This window comes from Ylistrum balloti, unplaced genomic scaffold (genome assembly GCF_031769215.1).
Source record: "Ylistrum balloti isolate Yb309-2 unplaced genomic scaffold, AGI_CSIRO_Ybal_v1 Utg370868, whole genome shotgun sequence".
NCBI lineage: Eukaryota > Metazoa > Mollusca > Bivalvia > Pectinida > Pectinidae > Ylistrum > Ylistrum balloti.
The window spans coordinates 204545-219258 of record NW_026782496.1 but is presented as its reverse complement, the minus strand read 5'-3'; the positions used below and the strand labels follow the sequence as shown (position 1 = coordinate 219258).

The 14714-nt window shown below is 33.8% G+C and overlaps 1 protein-coding gene across 1 annotated transcript in view; it reads left to right on the top strand.

The window, feature by feature from the left end:
* Positions 1-101: 101 nt before the first annotated feature.
* LOC132559146 (calcium-dependent secretion activator 1-like) overlaps positions 102-14714 on the top strand; it is a 95540-nt gene continuing 80927 nt past the window's right edge. Inside the window, exon 1 of the mRNA XM_060223756.1 lies at positions 102-958. Coding sequence (XP_060079739.1) covers positions 152-958 — 807 coding nt within the window. The 5' untranslated portion in view covers positions 102-151. The remainder of the gene's footprint in view (positions 959-14714) is intronic.

Genomic DNA, 14714 nt, shown 5'->3' with positions numbered 1-14714 from the left:
CTAACCTCCGGTAAAATCCGTCAATGATCGTTTTGTTGCCGATACGCATGCGTGGTAATTTGGCAGGAAAGAGCACTTGGCCGAAATGTAAATAAACTGTCAACGGGATGATGCAGGCAGGCAGAACAGTTGTACCGCTTTAAGTGTGAAGATGATGTACCAGTCCTCAAGTGAAGATGAATCAGAAAATGAAACGAATGAAGATGAGATCACAGACGTTCTTAATCCCCAAAACAACAGTGCAGAGCAGCAGAGTCTGTCTACTAGCGGACAGAGTGGGGATAACTTGCCAAGTCTCTTGCCTCATGGCCGGTCCAACAGTATTCGGCCGTCAAGTCCCAGTCCGTCCCTTCATAGCGACAGAACAGAAAAGGGGACTGATGACACGGAAAAACTGGAAAGGGAAGAGGAGGAGAGAAAGAAAAGGCTTCAGTTATACGTGTTTGTGATGAGGTGTATCGCTTATCCTTTCAACGCAAAACAGCCCACTGACATGGCCAGACGACAAACGAAAGTAACAAAACAACAACTACAAACAATAAAGGATAGGTTTAACGCATTTCTCAATGGTGAAACAAGTATCGTTGCTGATGAAGCATTTACAAATGCAGTGCAAAGTTATCATGAAGTCTTTCTTAAGAGTGACCGTGTTGCAAATATGGTTAAAAGTGGTGGTTGTTCTGCAAATGATTTTAGGGAAGTGTTTAAAAACAATATTGAAAAAAGGGTAAGGAGTTTACCTGAAATTGACGGATTAAGTAAAGAAACAGTTTTAAGTTCATGGATGACAAAGTTTGATGCAATATTTAGAGGGGAGGAGGATCCGAGAAAGCAACCCCAAAGGATGACAACAGCAGCATCTGAACTGATTTTAAGCAAGGAACAACTTTATGAGATGTTTCAAAACATTCTCAATGTCAAAAAATATGAACATCAAATTTTATACAATGCATGTCAGGTAAGTACTTTGGGTTTTTAAACAAAATTAGATGTAATAAAAAAGAACGCTTTTTGGAAAAATCAGTTAAGGGGGAAAAATACTTTTAATGGTTCACAGAAGTAAAAAGTTTTAAAATGAATGTTGGTTGGTGTGGTTAAAGAGAAAATGGGAGTTATACAATTTCAAATGGAAGAAAAAAATGACTACAACTTACTCTAGACAGAAGTTAGATTACAGTTTTGTTTTGTATGATAACATCTGGTAATATATTTGTGTTCCACTTATTACATACATGGATATAGAACTTGGTTGTGGTTGTCTTTGGGAGGAAGACTTTATGAAGGAGAAAGAATTGTAAAAGTACACTATGCTAGTCTCGATGAAATATTTCCATTAGCTTCTTGCAAGCGGTAATCAAGAATATCCGAATCGAGCCAGTTTGAACCCCATTCAAGGCAGGACATTTAAATACTTCATTTTACATGCATGTATGCTTGTGTGTGCTACATGTTTACTTATATTCTCTTGATATTTATGTGTTGAACACTACATGGATCCCTGGCACAGTACATTAAAAACTGTCCTGGTATACACAAGTTGATCAAAAAAATAGTACAATACCTGAAATTAGATCAGATCATGAAAGAATAAGAATAATATATTGAACATTGGTCTCCACCTTAGCAGCTTTGAATTCCCAATGTAAAAATACACACATATTTGTTCCACGCAATGTATCATTTTTTGCCTGTTGGTTCCATTGCTGTATATATATATATATGAATATATATCATTACTTACTTGGATTGGCCTAGATTTACATGTTGGGTGTCATCAATAAGCAGAAAAGACTTATATATACCTAGTGTTATTCTCCTTGTGCTTTTGCTGCTATTTTGCCCAAGCTATATTGAATTTGAGTTTGGATTATGATTGTTCACATGTTGGTATTTTCTCGTTATTATCTAGATTCTGTACTATATACTGTAAAAGACGAATATTCTGTCCCCATAACTTGCATTAATACATTCATGTACCTATAATTTCTAAGTCAGGCTACTAGTGATATCACAATATTTTACAAATCACTAGTACTCATCAGTATTCAGATGATAGATTTGAAGAATTTGTGAACATGTAAGTGATATACATAATAAAAAACAAGGAAAATGCAGATTAGGCTAAGTGTTCAATCATACATTAACTTTTCTTTTCTTGCACTAAAAAAACTGTTATAGATGAATTTATATGAGGGAAACCAATGCAAGCATTGTTTATCATAGAAATCTGACAAAGCTCCTGATAAATATAGACCATTAGTAATCGGACAAATTTAATTAATTTAGACCATTTGATATGTTGCAAAGCTCCTGATAATTTGAAATTGTTTTTCTCCAGTTTTATAGTCAGTTATCAGTAATGTATCAGTAATCACTGCCTTAGTTGTTCCTGTGTCTTTCTTGTCTGATTAACAAAAATGGACGAGGAAAGGTTAAATTGTTTAACATCATGACTTTCAAATAAATACTGATGTGAAAATCTTTGTATTCACACTCTATTTCAATTAATGGGGCAAATAAGTCTCCAGCCATTCTATTACAACTACCTAATAGGAAAGGTCAGACTGCAGTTCACAGGTGTTTGTCTTGCCTCGCTCCATCACAGCTACCAAGAAGAAGAGGTCAAATAGGTGTTTGTCTCGCATCACTCTCTTTGGAGTGACAGTATTGGACCAAAGAAGACTGCCTGGACAGAACCTTAGGGACCCCTTGTATTACACTGTACACTAGTCTGTTACTTAGACCTGGCCAAACTCTCACAGTGTCCCAAATGAACAGAGCTTTTTAAAGACTCATCATAGGGGATAAAGCCCCTTCCCTTCGCATCTGCTGAACACTGGTGAATCTCATTGAAAGCAGCAGATCAACCAGCCTCACTATGTCAAAGCTACTTGACAGGAGGGTTCAGAGTCTTTGCCAGTACATACAGGTGTTTGAAATAAAACCAAAGAAATTCATAACCTGTACCTTTAAATTTGCTGTTGTACCTTTAAACATTAATATGTACAATATATGTACAAAATCCTTTGGAAGAGTTATTGATATTTATAGATGGGTGTGTAATGTTATTCATTTACTGGTTAATTCAGCCTATTTAAAGAATATACCTAATTCATGTTGAGTATTGATTTATTGATTGTAATTCCTCACTTGTGTTTGTGATTCTTGTTCTATGTACAGCAGAATGAGAAAATGCCACAGATGGTGTGATTGGTGTAGAAGATGATCTTGTTGCGATCTGTGATTTTGGAATTAATTTGATTTTAACGATTAGGGTATACTTCTTCTTTCTTTTCTTTTACTTCAACTTGATATGACAGAGCATTTTATTAAATTTGGTTTCCTATGGATTCTGACAAATGTTTTAACCAGACCAGTGTATCTAACCAGAGATTTGGATTTCATCTCATGTAAAATAAGATAAGATACCTTTGCATAAATAGCATTTTTGTAATGCCATCAAGTTGTAATGTCACAATTGAAGTAATTGGAATCTTTAGTCAATGACAGCTAGGTGATACTAATAATGTGGTCATAACACCACTCATGTAATGGTTGTTAATACTGATTACAGGTTTGTTATAAATGTATTTTTTCTATACTTGCATATATTAAGTCTGGTAATTTTATTCTTTGTATTGGTAAGAAATTTCAGATAGCTGTGACTATATATATGTGATAATCAATAGATTTAAGGCAGGTTATCAGTAAAGAATGAATGCAATTTAAAAAAAAAAAAATTCTGCTGAGATCAGAGCACCATTTCCAGAATTTTGATTAGTCCAGTTACAAAGAAAAAAAGTTGAGTCCTCAAAATTCAGATGAAACCAATAAAAAACATGAGTTATTGACTCAAATATTTGAGTCACAGAAATCACTATGTAATATATATTTGAAAATAGAGATATATGTATACACACATGACGATGGCTTTCCTGTTTCAGCTTAATATATCAGTAAAACATTTGTTTTGTGTGATATTTAAATTTGCATGATTTGACATTTACAAATATCAATATTTGTAGCAGATGCTGATAGTCTAGATGATACTTGTTTGCATTGCCCCATTATGATGCTTTTAGAAATTTGACAAAATATTGATTTATTCTTCATCAATACTAGCTAAAGTACTGCAGGTATTATTATGCTGCCTCGGAGTTACAATTTTTTTTTCATTTCAAAGGTTTCAAATGTTAAAATGGAAATGAGATATCAGCTGTACTGTTTTGACACTGAAAGAAGTTCAGTTATTTAATGATATTTTTTTGGTTGGTTTAGAGGAAGGTCTAAGTGACCTATTCTAATCATCTTTTTTTTCCTGTTGTAATGCATTATCGGTTGTCACTCATGGTGAGTAAGTAAACAAGATTTGACTTCTCAGAAACCCCAGAACCATTAGCATTAAAATTTTGAAGGAAGCATCCTTGAGACAAAGTTTCTTCTTCTCTAGATTCAGATATCTTAGAAAACAAACTCTTCATTGATGGAAGGGTCAATGTGCTTTATGAAATTTGTCCATTTCATGGTCCCATAGGCTCCATGTCTGCCACTTCGGTAGGGATGAAATTTATTATAGCTAACCGGTACATATAGGAAAATGATACTTTTATGTAAAATTTGTTCATTATTAAAACTCATTATTAAGAAAAAATAATGTTTTCATAGCTGCAAGATGAGTTTTGATACCAAGACATTTTCTACCCTGGTCTGCCTATTGGATGAGACCAGAAATGGGCCATAACCCCTGGACTCCATGTTTGCAGTTGGGATGGAGTTACAGTTTAATATAGTTGAAGATTATATATGAAAATGATACTTTTGAGCATACTTTGTTTAATTTCTGTTGGAAATATCTCATTTCAATCATAGCTTGGGTTGAAATTTCCTTTATTTTGTTTTAGAAAATTATATGTTTGAGCATAATTTGTGTATTGCCATCTAAAACAATTAAAACTGGGAAAGAATTATTTGTATGTTATGGTACTTTTATATGTATATTTTGGCCCTGGTTAACCATTGGGGTTTAAGGGGATGGTAAGGTTTACTATACAATGTAATTTATATCAGAAAATTACATTTTTGTTGTAATTGCTATAAATTTCCACTGGATATAATTCAAACTAGGGATGATTCTTTAATGTTATGCACATTTTAGAATTGCATTACATGAAAAATGTAGTTCAGGTCAAGTTTCAACAACAAAAACAACAGCATGTATAGAACTCGAGTGACTATTAAGGCCTTTAGGCCTCTTGTTTTCAAATGCATTTGAAGTGTTTAAATGGAAATGACGCACTTCGTTTTTAGGAAGGTAAAATTGATGATTGATGGATTGATCCATATCTTTAGAGGTTATTTAATATATTTGGACATGAAAATCAATAACCATGCCAACTTATTCTCACTCAAGTCTTAGCGATCATGCACAAGTGGTTCCATGGAGATTGGATTTGCTTCAGTCTGCTGAATTTACAATAGTCAGTAATCAGATGTAACGGTGGGCTCTGTGATTGCCAGTGTTCCGTTATATTGCATACAAATTGAATTAAGAAATAAATAATTTTTCTCAGACATTTGTGAATGTATAATATATGTTGTTATCAGACTAGCAGACTATTTCTATAAATATTGCAAATAAAATGGTCTCTTTAATATGAGATGATATACTGGGTAATGAATTGAGTTCAACGAGCATGTAAAGGGTCAAAGTACAAATGCCTCTAGCACCATTTTAGGGGAGTGGTGGGGGCCTATAGTGATGCCCAGTTTTTCATTTATTGGTATAAACAAATTCCACACTAAAATATAACACTGCAGTGATACATGTTACCTCAAGTCGGATTTCAATATGGCTGATGCAAGTTTTTTTCATGAAGTTATCTAATGGGGAATGTTTTGAGGTACATCATTTTTAAGGACATTGTAAGATTTTTCATGAAGTTATGGGGAATATTTTGACATACATCATTTTTAAGGACATTGTAAGATTTTTCATGACGTTATGGGCAATGTTTTGATGTACATCATTTTAAGGACAATGTAAGCTTTTCCATGAAGTTACCTAATCATCACATATCTGCTTAACAGAGCTGACGCAAATTTTTCCTGTGAGTTGAGTGCCTGATTTACTAAAAAAAATCCAAAGAAATTACATTTATTCTCATTTATTCAAACAGTAGACTTCATGCACATCTCAAAATTACCTTTCTATTAACAGATCAAGTTCAAAAGCATTTCTTTCTAGGTCTCCATCTTGAAATGCTTACTTGCTAGATTGATCATGACAATTGACACTTTGTTTTTACCATGATTAAATCAGATGGCAGTTTCTAGCATCTATTTTGAGTAGCTGTACTAAATGTCATTTTGAACTAAAGGAACAGCAAAAAATTGATTGACAGGCAATTGTTATGTTTTAATCGGTTGAACTTTCGTTTATTGGATACTGTTCTTCTTATGAGTACATTCCTTTTTTCAACTAATATGTAAGGACTGTAAAAAATACGGATATTATAGATTTTGAAATATGTAAATTGAATTAATCCATCAAATGCAGGAAGCAGCATGTAACTTGTCTTTTTCACATATGAAAGGATTGAGGAAAACAAAACTCCCTCTTCGAGTTTCCAACAGACTTTTTGCAAATTGAATTTTATTCCATTCCTATCTCAAATTTCCTAATTTGGAGTCTCCCAGCTTTCAGTAGAGGTTATCAATAATTGTAAAATTTGCTGATGGTTGCTAAATGATATTGAAAGCCAATGGCAATAGTTTCATGACAGACTGGAAAATATGTTTTGTATGTTCCATCACTATGGCAAAATGCACCAAGATTTTGACACTTTGATGTGCTTGCAGTGCCAAGCTCTCTCGGAGGAAAGATACATATTGCATATCATGACTGTGAAGCTTGCTGTCTCTAATCAGATATGACATTGCATTATTGATTAAACTTAAACTGAAGTAAGTAAAACAGGTTAGAATCCCTTTGGAGTTCTGTTGTAATCCTCACAGGCGAAGCTGGCTATGTAACCAGACAGGCACAGACAGGGGTTTCACAGGCACAAGTTTTAGCAAAATGTATTTGTAGGTTTGGCAGGAGAAAGAAAGCTTTTTACATGGATGGAATTTTTGTACTCTTAATATAGTTGATTGCCAATTTCACTTATTATTAGTAAATAGTATGTTTACTGTGATGTAACTGTATTGAATAATCTTTTATCATATTGGATGAGCGAACATTTCTCAGTTGTTGTATCTATCAAGTGATAATTATAAACAAATACTGTTGCTGATAGTTTCTATAGCAAAAAGAATAAACTTAGGATAGGACAAATCAGGATTTATTCCAGATAGGAAGTGTTCTTTAAAAGAGGAAGACATATATAATTAATCCATTTCTGGAGTAATTATTAAATACTTCATTTTTATATATTTATATCTGTGCAGTTTTTATCCATTAAGTGTTTATTATAACTAATTTCTCCTTTAAAGGGTTATTTGCTGCCTTCATGAATGGAATGAAATTGTGTAAAATAGATTCTTTGAAAAGTAACAGGACATATTATGGCATTGTCTGTCCATCTGTCATTGTAATTTTCTATTGTGCTTGTGCACAGTTTTCAACCAAATTTTGTAGATTTCATAACCATGTTGTTTTCATAATGATAATCTTGTCTAGAGACATCCTCTCAGTTTTTATTCTATTTCTTTTAAATTTGGTAGGTTTAAATCTCCATGACATGAAGTAGTCTTTTCTTAAACAGCAGTGTGATTCTACAGGTCTTGAAGGAGTTATTGCCACATGTTTTTAGCATTTGAATTTTGTATGGAGGTCTCCTTTCTAAGATTTCTCCGATTTCTGAGAAACTTGTTCTGCTTTATCACCAGTACATGAAATGATGTTTCCTTTCCTGGCATTGTGCTTTCAACATTTTTGGATAGAGATATTGCTGTTTGTTTTTCATTGTTTTGTGTGTATTTTCATTTTCATCTTGACCAAACATTTCCTCTTTCAGCTTTGAACCAATTTCTTTGTGACTTGATTGGTTTGTTGAAACCGCAACATGAAATTGTGTTTTCGTGAATAACATTTTGATTCAATAATGTTTCAAAAAGTTATTGTCCTTTGCTCTTTTCAGTATTTTAATCTTGTCAAGAGACTTAATCTAGAAATCCATAATCCATGTAATGACTTCTGTAAAAAAAACATCTTCTTTGCTGTTTTTGTCAAAGAAAATCAAAATTAATTGAGAAATTCAAAGTTGAAAGTATATCCCTATGCTAATTTTTTTTGTAAAAAAAGTTAACCTTTGTAAAACAAAAACAGAATATATCTGTAGTTTGTTTATTGACTCTCCATGACACAAGGTGCTTGTAGATGAAAAAATGACTTCATGATAACAGTTGTTTGTAAAATTCTGGCAGTGTTTGTGTCTGCTGAAAATTGAATCTTAATGAGAAGTGAAGAAGGAACCATTATCACTGATATTTTTGTTAGTTTGACCAATGTTTTCCGGCACAAAGCTATTCATTGTTAAGGCTTTCAGTCCCCTGTGTCTATTGAATGGTTGGCCTAGATCAATTGATGGCCCTATGTGGTTTTAAATGGAACATAAATGGCTCCATATTCCTGCAGCTATGAAGAGCCTGCCAGAAAAACGTTAAACTGTTTAGAGATATCTGTCAGTAATCATTATCAGAAAAGGATGAAATCTTTGACGGTTACGATGCCTTATATATGTCAAATGTATGTCGGTATAACTTGACCTGGTTGGTTTGTTAAGTACACCACTTGGCCTGTCATAAGGTTTACCATATAACCTCTGGTTAACATGGAGTTGGCTTATAATTCCAATACAACATGGCATATGGCCATTAGCTGACCTAGTTTCCTAGCTGGACATGCAAGATGGCATATGGTGACCTGCTGACCCAGTTTCCTAGCTGGACATGCAAGATGGCATATGGTGACCTGCTGACCCAGTTTCCTAGCTGGATATGCAAGATGGCATACGGCCACTAGCTAACCTAGTTTCCTAGTAGGATATGCAAGTTGGCACATAGCCTTTACATGTTCTAGTTGAAAAACACAAGATGGCATATGGCTACTTGCTGACCTAGATGCATTGGAAGGATGGTCAGTTAATGGTCTTTGAGAGCAGACATTCAGACTATAAAGACAGTAAAAATTCTGTCTCCAGAGACCTGTTCTCATTCTGCTTCTGAATGGTGTGTCGAGGAATTTTGGCAGGAAGGTTCTATTAACTATCACGGCAATCACTTGATTGCATGTTAATTAGAGTAGGTTGAGGAAGAAGGGTACATGCTTTCTGTGGAAATCTGGTGTAAACTATAGTCAAACACTTCTTTTTTTCTAGTGTAAATTTTAGTTTGTTACGAGCAATTTACCACTTGAACCTATATCATATGTAATCCTGTCAGTGGAGGACACTAATGGGACCAAAGAAAAGTGGTCTTAATAAAGAGGTGTTCTTTATAGTCAGGTTGCCATAAAGACAGGTTTGACTATACTTGAAAGTGCTGTAGACTACTGACTATTATGATAAAAAGTAAGGAAACAGTAAGGTTTTGTTAGTACAAAGTATAAATGCTGTTCTTGTTGGTTTGCAGTATGAATTATTCTTGGCGTATGGAATGAATTTGAACTTGGAATGAATTTGAACTTCATATATGGAAGTTTGAAAGGGTTTCTTTTTTTTTTTTTTTTTTTGAGAAGGGAGGGTTTGCTATTGTTAGCATGTAAATGAATTTTGGAATTGGAATCAAAATTCATTGAAGATGGATGTTTAAACTATAGAAGACATGCTTTCTATTGGCTTTGCTTGCATGTGATTTCATGTTGCACCACTGACTTCAGTTATTGTGCAGAATGACTTCGATAATGTTAGTGCCAAGTTCCAAGAACAATTGCGTGATTTGAAATTAACTTTATATTGGCTGGAGTATTAAGAGGCGGGTGTTGACCAAGAGAACTGTTTCACCTGGTTAGTAGAAGATATCAGATGTGCATGCTGTAGGTACAGATCTGGATCACACTATAATGCTAACACTCATGAATTCTTGATTATTGTTGAGATTATAGAGCTATTCTTGGTACCAAAATTGAATAGAGATTTTGTGGGTAAAAATATGTGTAAAGCTTGATACATCAACTTTGAATTTGTCAATATACCCAGACATTGATGTACTCTATATTTCATTTGCTCACCTACCCAAAAGGCAAGTGAGCTTATGTTGTGGCATGGTGTCCAATGTTAACTACCTATATACTGCTTTTTCTCAATAACTGAAAGTCCAAGGGTAAATGATATAAGGCCTGTAGCATACTGGGATGAAGGACTACCAAGTTTGTTCAAATTAATGCCTTTGACTTACTTTCAATGTCAAAGAGGTCAAATATGTCACAAACATTTTCTTCAAAAATCTTTTTAACCAAAAGGCCCACAGGAATGATATCAGAGAAATATTACCTGCTGGGAATAAAGGATTACCCAAGTTTGTTTAACCTGGGTGACTGTCAGGTGTCAAATGTGTAAAATATTTAAACCATTTCTTCTCAATAAGTAAAAGACCCAGGTTACTGATGTTTTTTCTAATAGCATGCATTGATAAGGAGCTACCAAGTTTGTTAAAGCATATAACTTTGATTCACTTTTAAGGTCACAAGGGTAAAATGTGTCGAGAAGATGAAACATCTCTTTTTTAATAGCCAATGGCCATGAGATCATAGTATTGGTGTAGTTGCAAATTTTGGAAATGCACTCTAACATTTATAGAAAATTACTGATAGTTTTTTCTTTGTAAGCTGCAGAACAATTTAGGCCCATTGGGCCTCTCACTTTTATTAGGTATTATTGGGAGATATTCATGGTTATTCTTAGAAAATCTTGTTTAATCTGGGAAATTCTCCCTGAGATACCACACATAATAGTCTGCAATCAGCAATCCAGATTGAATTCTTGTTGTGTGGCATGGCCAGATAATTATCTATTATCAATATATGGCTGATTTACAGTTTTCATTTGATTCAACAAGTAACATCTGGGAACTTTCCAGGGAACACATTGATTTCTACACTTTGTAAATCAAGATATCCTGTCTCCACTTGCAAAGAATTCTTTATTTATCCTGTAAAAAATCCAGGGAGTCAAGAAATTTGGAGTGAAAAAACAAGAAATGTCAACATAATCATAATCTGAACCCAAATGCAATAAAAGTAGGGCAAAATATGAACACAAAAAAAAGATTTATATGGTGACTTCAGAAACAGTACAAGGAGACCAGGTGTTCTGGAAGAGTAAACGTCATCTGCTCCATCAATAACACCCGCCATGTAAAGCTTGTAAAGTAATGTCATGGTCCCAAATCAGAACAAGGCATAAACAATGGAACCAACAGGCAAACTAACGAGCATCAAACACACCCAGCTTCATATAAAAATAAAGCAATGAATATTTTTCAATGAGATCACTATGACAACCATAGAACTTCCTCTTAATTTTCATTTGGTGGTGGGCTTACTGCAGAATCATGAAGTGACATCATTTTTTGGAATTCTACTAAACAGCAATGTACAGTAGTCTAGTTAGCAATTTCTTTTGGTATTAGCAATCAGTTATACTGCTGAGGAAACAGTTTTGCATGTGTAATACACATGTACAGGTAACGGGTGAGTTACCCTGAGTAATTTTAGTAAACAACGCTCACGCAAAATGTTTTTTGGGTTGTTGTTTTTGCATTTTGTAAGGCAGTGTGACGCCAAAGAAAGCATAATTTATCCTGAACCTAAAATAAAACCTGCAGCCAATCATGCAATTGTTTTGATCATGAAAGAGTTGATTATTTTATACTCTTTCAAGAGATCATTGATTAAATATGGAAACTTACAGTGATAGCTATTTTGTCATGTAACCATCTCCCAATTTAGACCTTACGTCTAGATTTGTCTCATTCCCTGTATGACATCAATATTCTATTCATATTGGCACAGATGAAGCTTTTTCGTACATGTACATCACAAAAGTGATGGTATCTTAAAAGAAGATTGTCAAAATCATTTTTTATTCCACTATTTTGCTATGAAAAACATATTACATAATATAGCAATGGTGATTAATGAAGGTTGCAGAAAGAGATGGATAAATGCAAGGGGTGCATATGAAGTGGAAATGTCACAGTATTTATATATAAATTTACTAGTTATTGTACTGATCAAAACCTGACAGCAACACATGTAACTGTTGGAAAGTATGTGTCAGCGCTCTGCATAACAATAAAGTATATTTATAAAGCTGTGCCGCAAATCCATCATTTGTATTTATGTACATGTAAGTGATGATTTAAACTTAATATTAAATTCAGTTTATCCACTTCCTGTTTATAGCCTATGTTGCAGTTATGTTATATCGTATTTTACTGCACATGACTTGTGTCTTTAGCTGTTGCATTGAAACTCTTTTGTATTGCCACCCGGTTATACTGCGAAAAAGATGCTTGGAATATTAATCCAATCTTAATGTAATGCAGAGTTATCTGCCCTTGTAAGCAGGTATTGATTGTTACCTCCTTTGTTTGTGAGAGTAATGAGAACAGACATAATTTTCACGCATATTAATGACACAATAATTACTACCTGCTCACAAGAACAGAATACTGCATTACAAAAGACAAAATAATTTTATAGACATGTATGTGATTAACATCATATCTGTGACAACTGCCAAGGCCAGAACTAATTTCATCTGTTATTGATAGATTTTCATGCGATGTACTTTACAAATACATCTGCTACCATTCACAGACCCCTACTCTCAAAATCAATGGACTGCAGAATCACATAAAATGTCAAATCAATGAACTTTATTCATTTACCTAGCTTGTCCATCAAAAGATTGTGTATACCTAGAGATGAAACTGGCTGTGAAAAGAAACAATCTTGATCCCAGTTTTACATTACAAGGGTCAAATTTTTAGCCCATCTGGCCCAAAGGGGATTAAGCCCAACAAAGTTTATAATGAATGTTCCTAGGATGAAGCCCAACAAAGTTTTCCAAAGGAAATTACTTTGACTTCATGGTCGTAGGGGTCAAATTTGTTTCAATATTTCAACAAATTCTTCTCATGAACTAAAAGTCTTAGAGGTATGGTATTTGGCTGGTATGTTTTTAGGATGAAACCCAACAAAGTTTTGGAAAAAAATTACCTTGACCTATATTCAAGGTCACAGGGTCAAATTTGTTAGAACATTTAAATGACCTCTTCTAATGACCTAAAAGGCCTAGAGGCATTAAATTTGGTTGGTATATATATTATATATATACCAGGTGAGCACTGCAGGCCTATTGTGTCACTTGTTAGCATCTCATGGTGAACTTTTTAAATTGCCTATGTCCATGGTCCATCATCTGTCTGTTAACAATTCTTGTTATTGCTATTTCTTGAAGGACTAGATCGATTTTTCTCCAATTTCAGAAGAAGGTTGATTGCCTGACTGACAGGTGGCTATCTTAGATTTTGACATTGAAAGTTTATCACATTTTCTTGAAATATATCAAATTTAGTCCCTTGGTGCCTAGTTGTGTCCTTTCAATTTTGAGAAAGATCAGAAAAACAAAATGGCTGACAGGCGACCATCTTGGATTTGAAACTTATTACTTTATTTCTTTAGTGGAATTTCATGTAGTTAAGAGTAAGAACAGAGTCAAGAATAGAAAAGAAGGAGAAAAAAACTTTTAAAGAACAGATAAACACCAATCAATGGTGAGTGTCACGATATTTCATTGACTTCTTCTGATTAATCAAAAGACTTTAAATCATTGTATTTAGAGGTAAGTACAAGATCCCCAGGATGAAGCCAGACATCGATTGAGAAAATAACCCTATTCAAGCATCTGTTAGCTAAAAACAACTGAAAGGTTAGGCATGCTAGTTAACAAATTTGGTTAGATTTTATTTAAATCCTCTTTCAATATCAGTTAACAACTTAAAAGTTTGATATGCTAGTTATCAAATTTGGTTAGATTTTATTTAAATCTTCTTTGAATAACCATGATATATTTTGGGAAGCATTTGCAGAATAATAATAAGTGAGCATTGAAGGCCAATCAGGCCTTTTTCTGGAAAATTTAATTGGTTTTCAGAAGTTGAGTCAACGAGTTGTTAATTTGATAGGTTCTGGTAATATTCTGTTTTTTGTGAGTTATTGATTAGTAAAACTAACACAGCTGTAATCATGTTGGTGTGGAATACTTGTCTGTTTACTCATTCTGTTTGATTGGGGGGATTAATGTTTTATTGTCAGTATAATATGGTACATGGTATCAGCCTGGTTCTCAAGCTTATCATTGGTACCATTAACACTTTGGTAATCACAATTACACATGGTATGTCACATAGGTAAATTTCAGTTATCTTTTAATAATTCTGTTTTGTTCACATTCACCTTTTTAACTAATTGTTTCAGCTGAAAAGGAAAACAAAAATGGGTTTGGAGAGTTGTTATATTTACATGAAGTTGTAACATTGGAAAGTTCAGAATTATTAATGAGATGTGTACATGTTATAGGTACCTGGAACTACAAGGCAGTAAATACTACACTTGGTGCTGAATGTACTAGAAAAGGTTTTATAGTGAACTATTTACAGTGGCAGTACCCTCCTGGATGCACTAGAACAGGTTTATATGAGTGAAC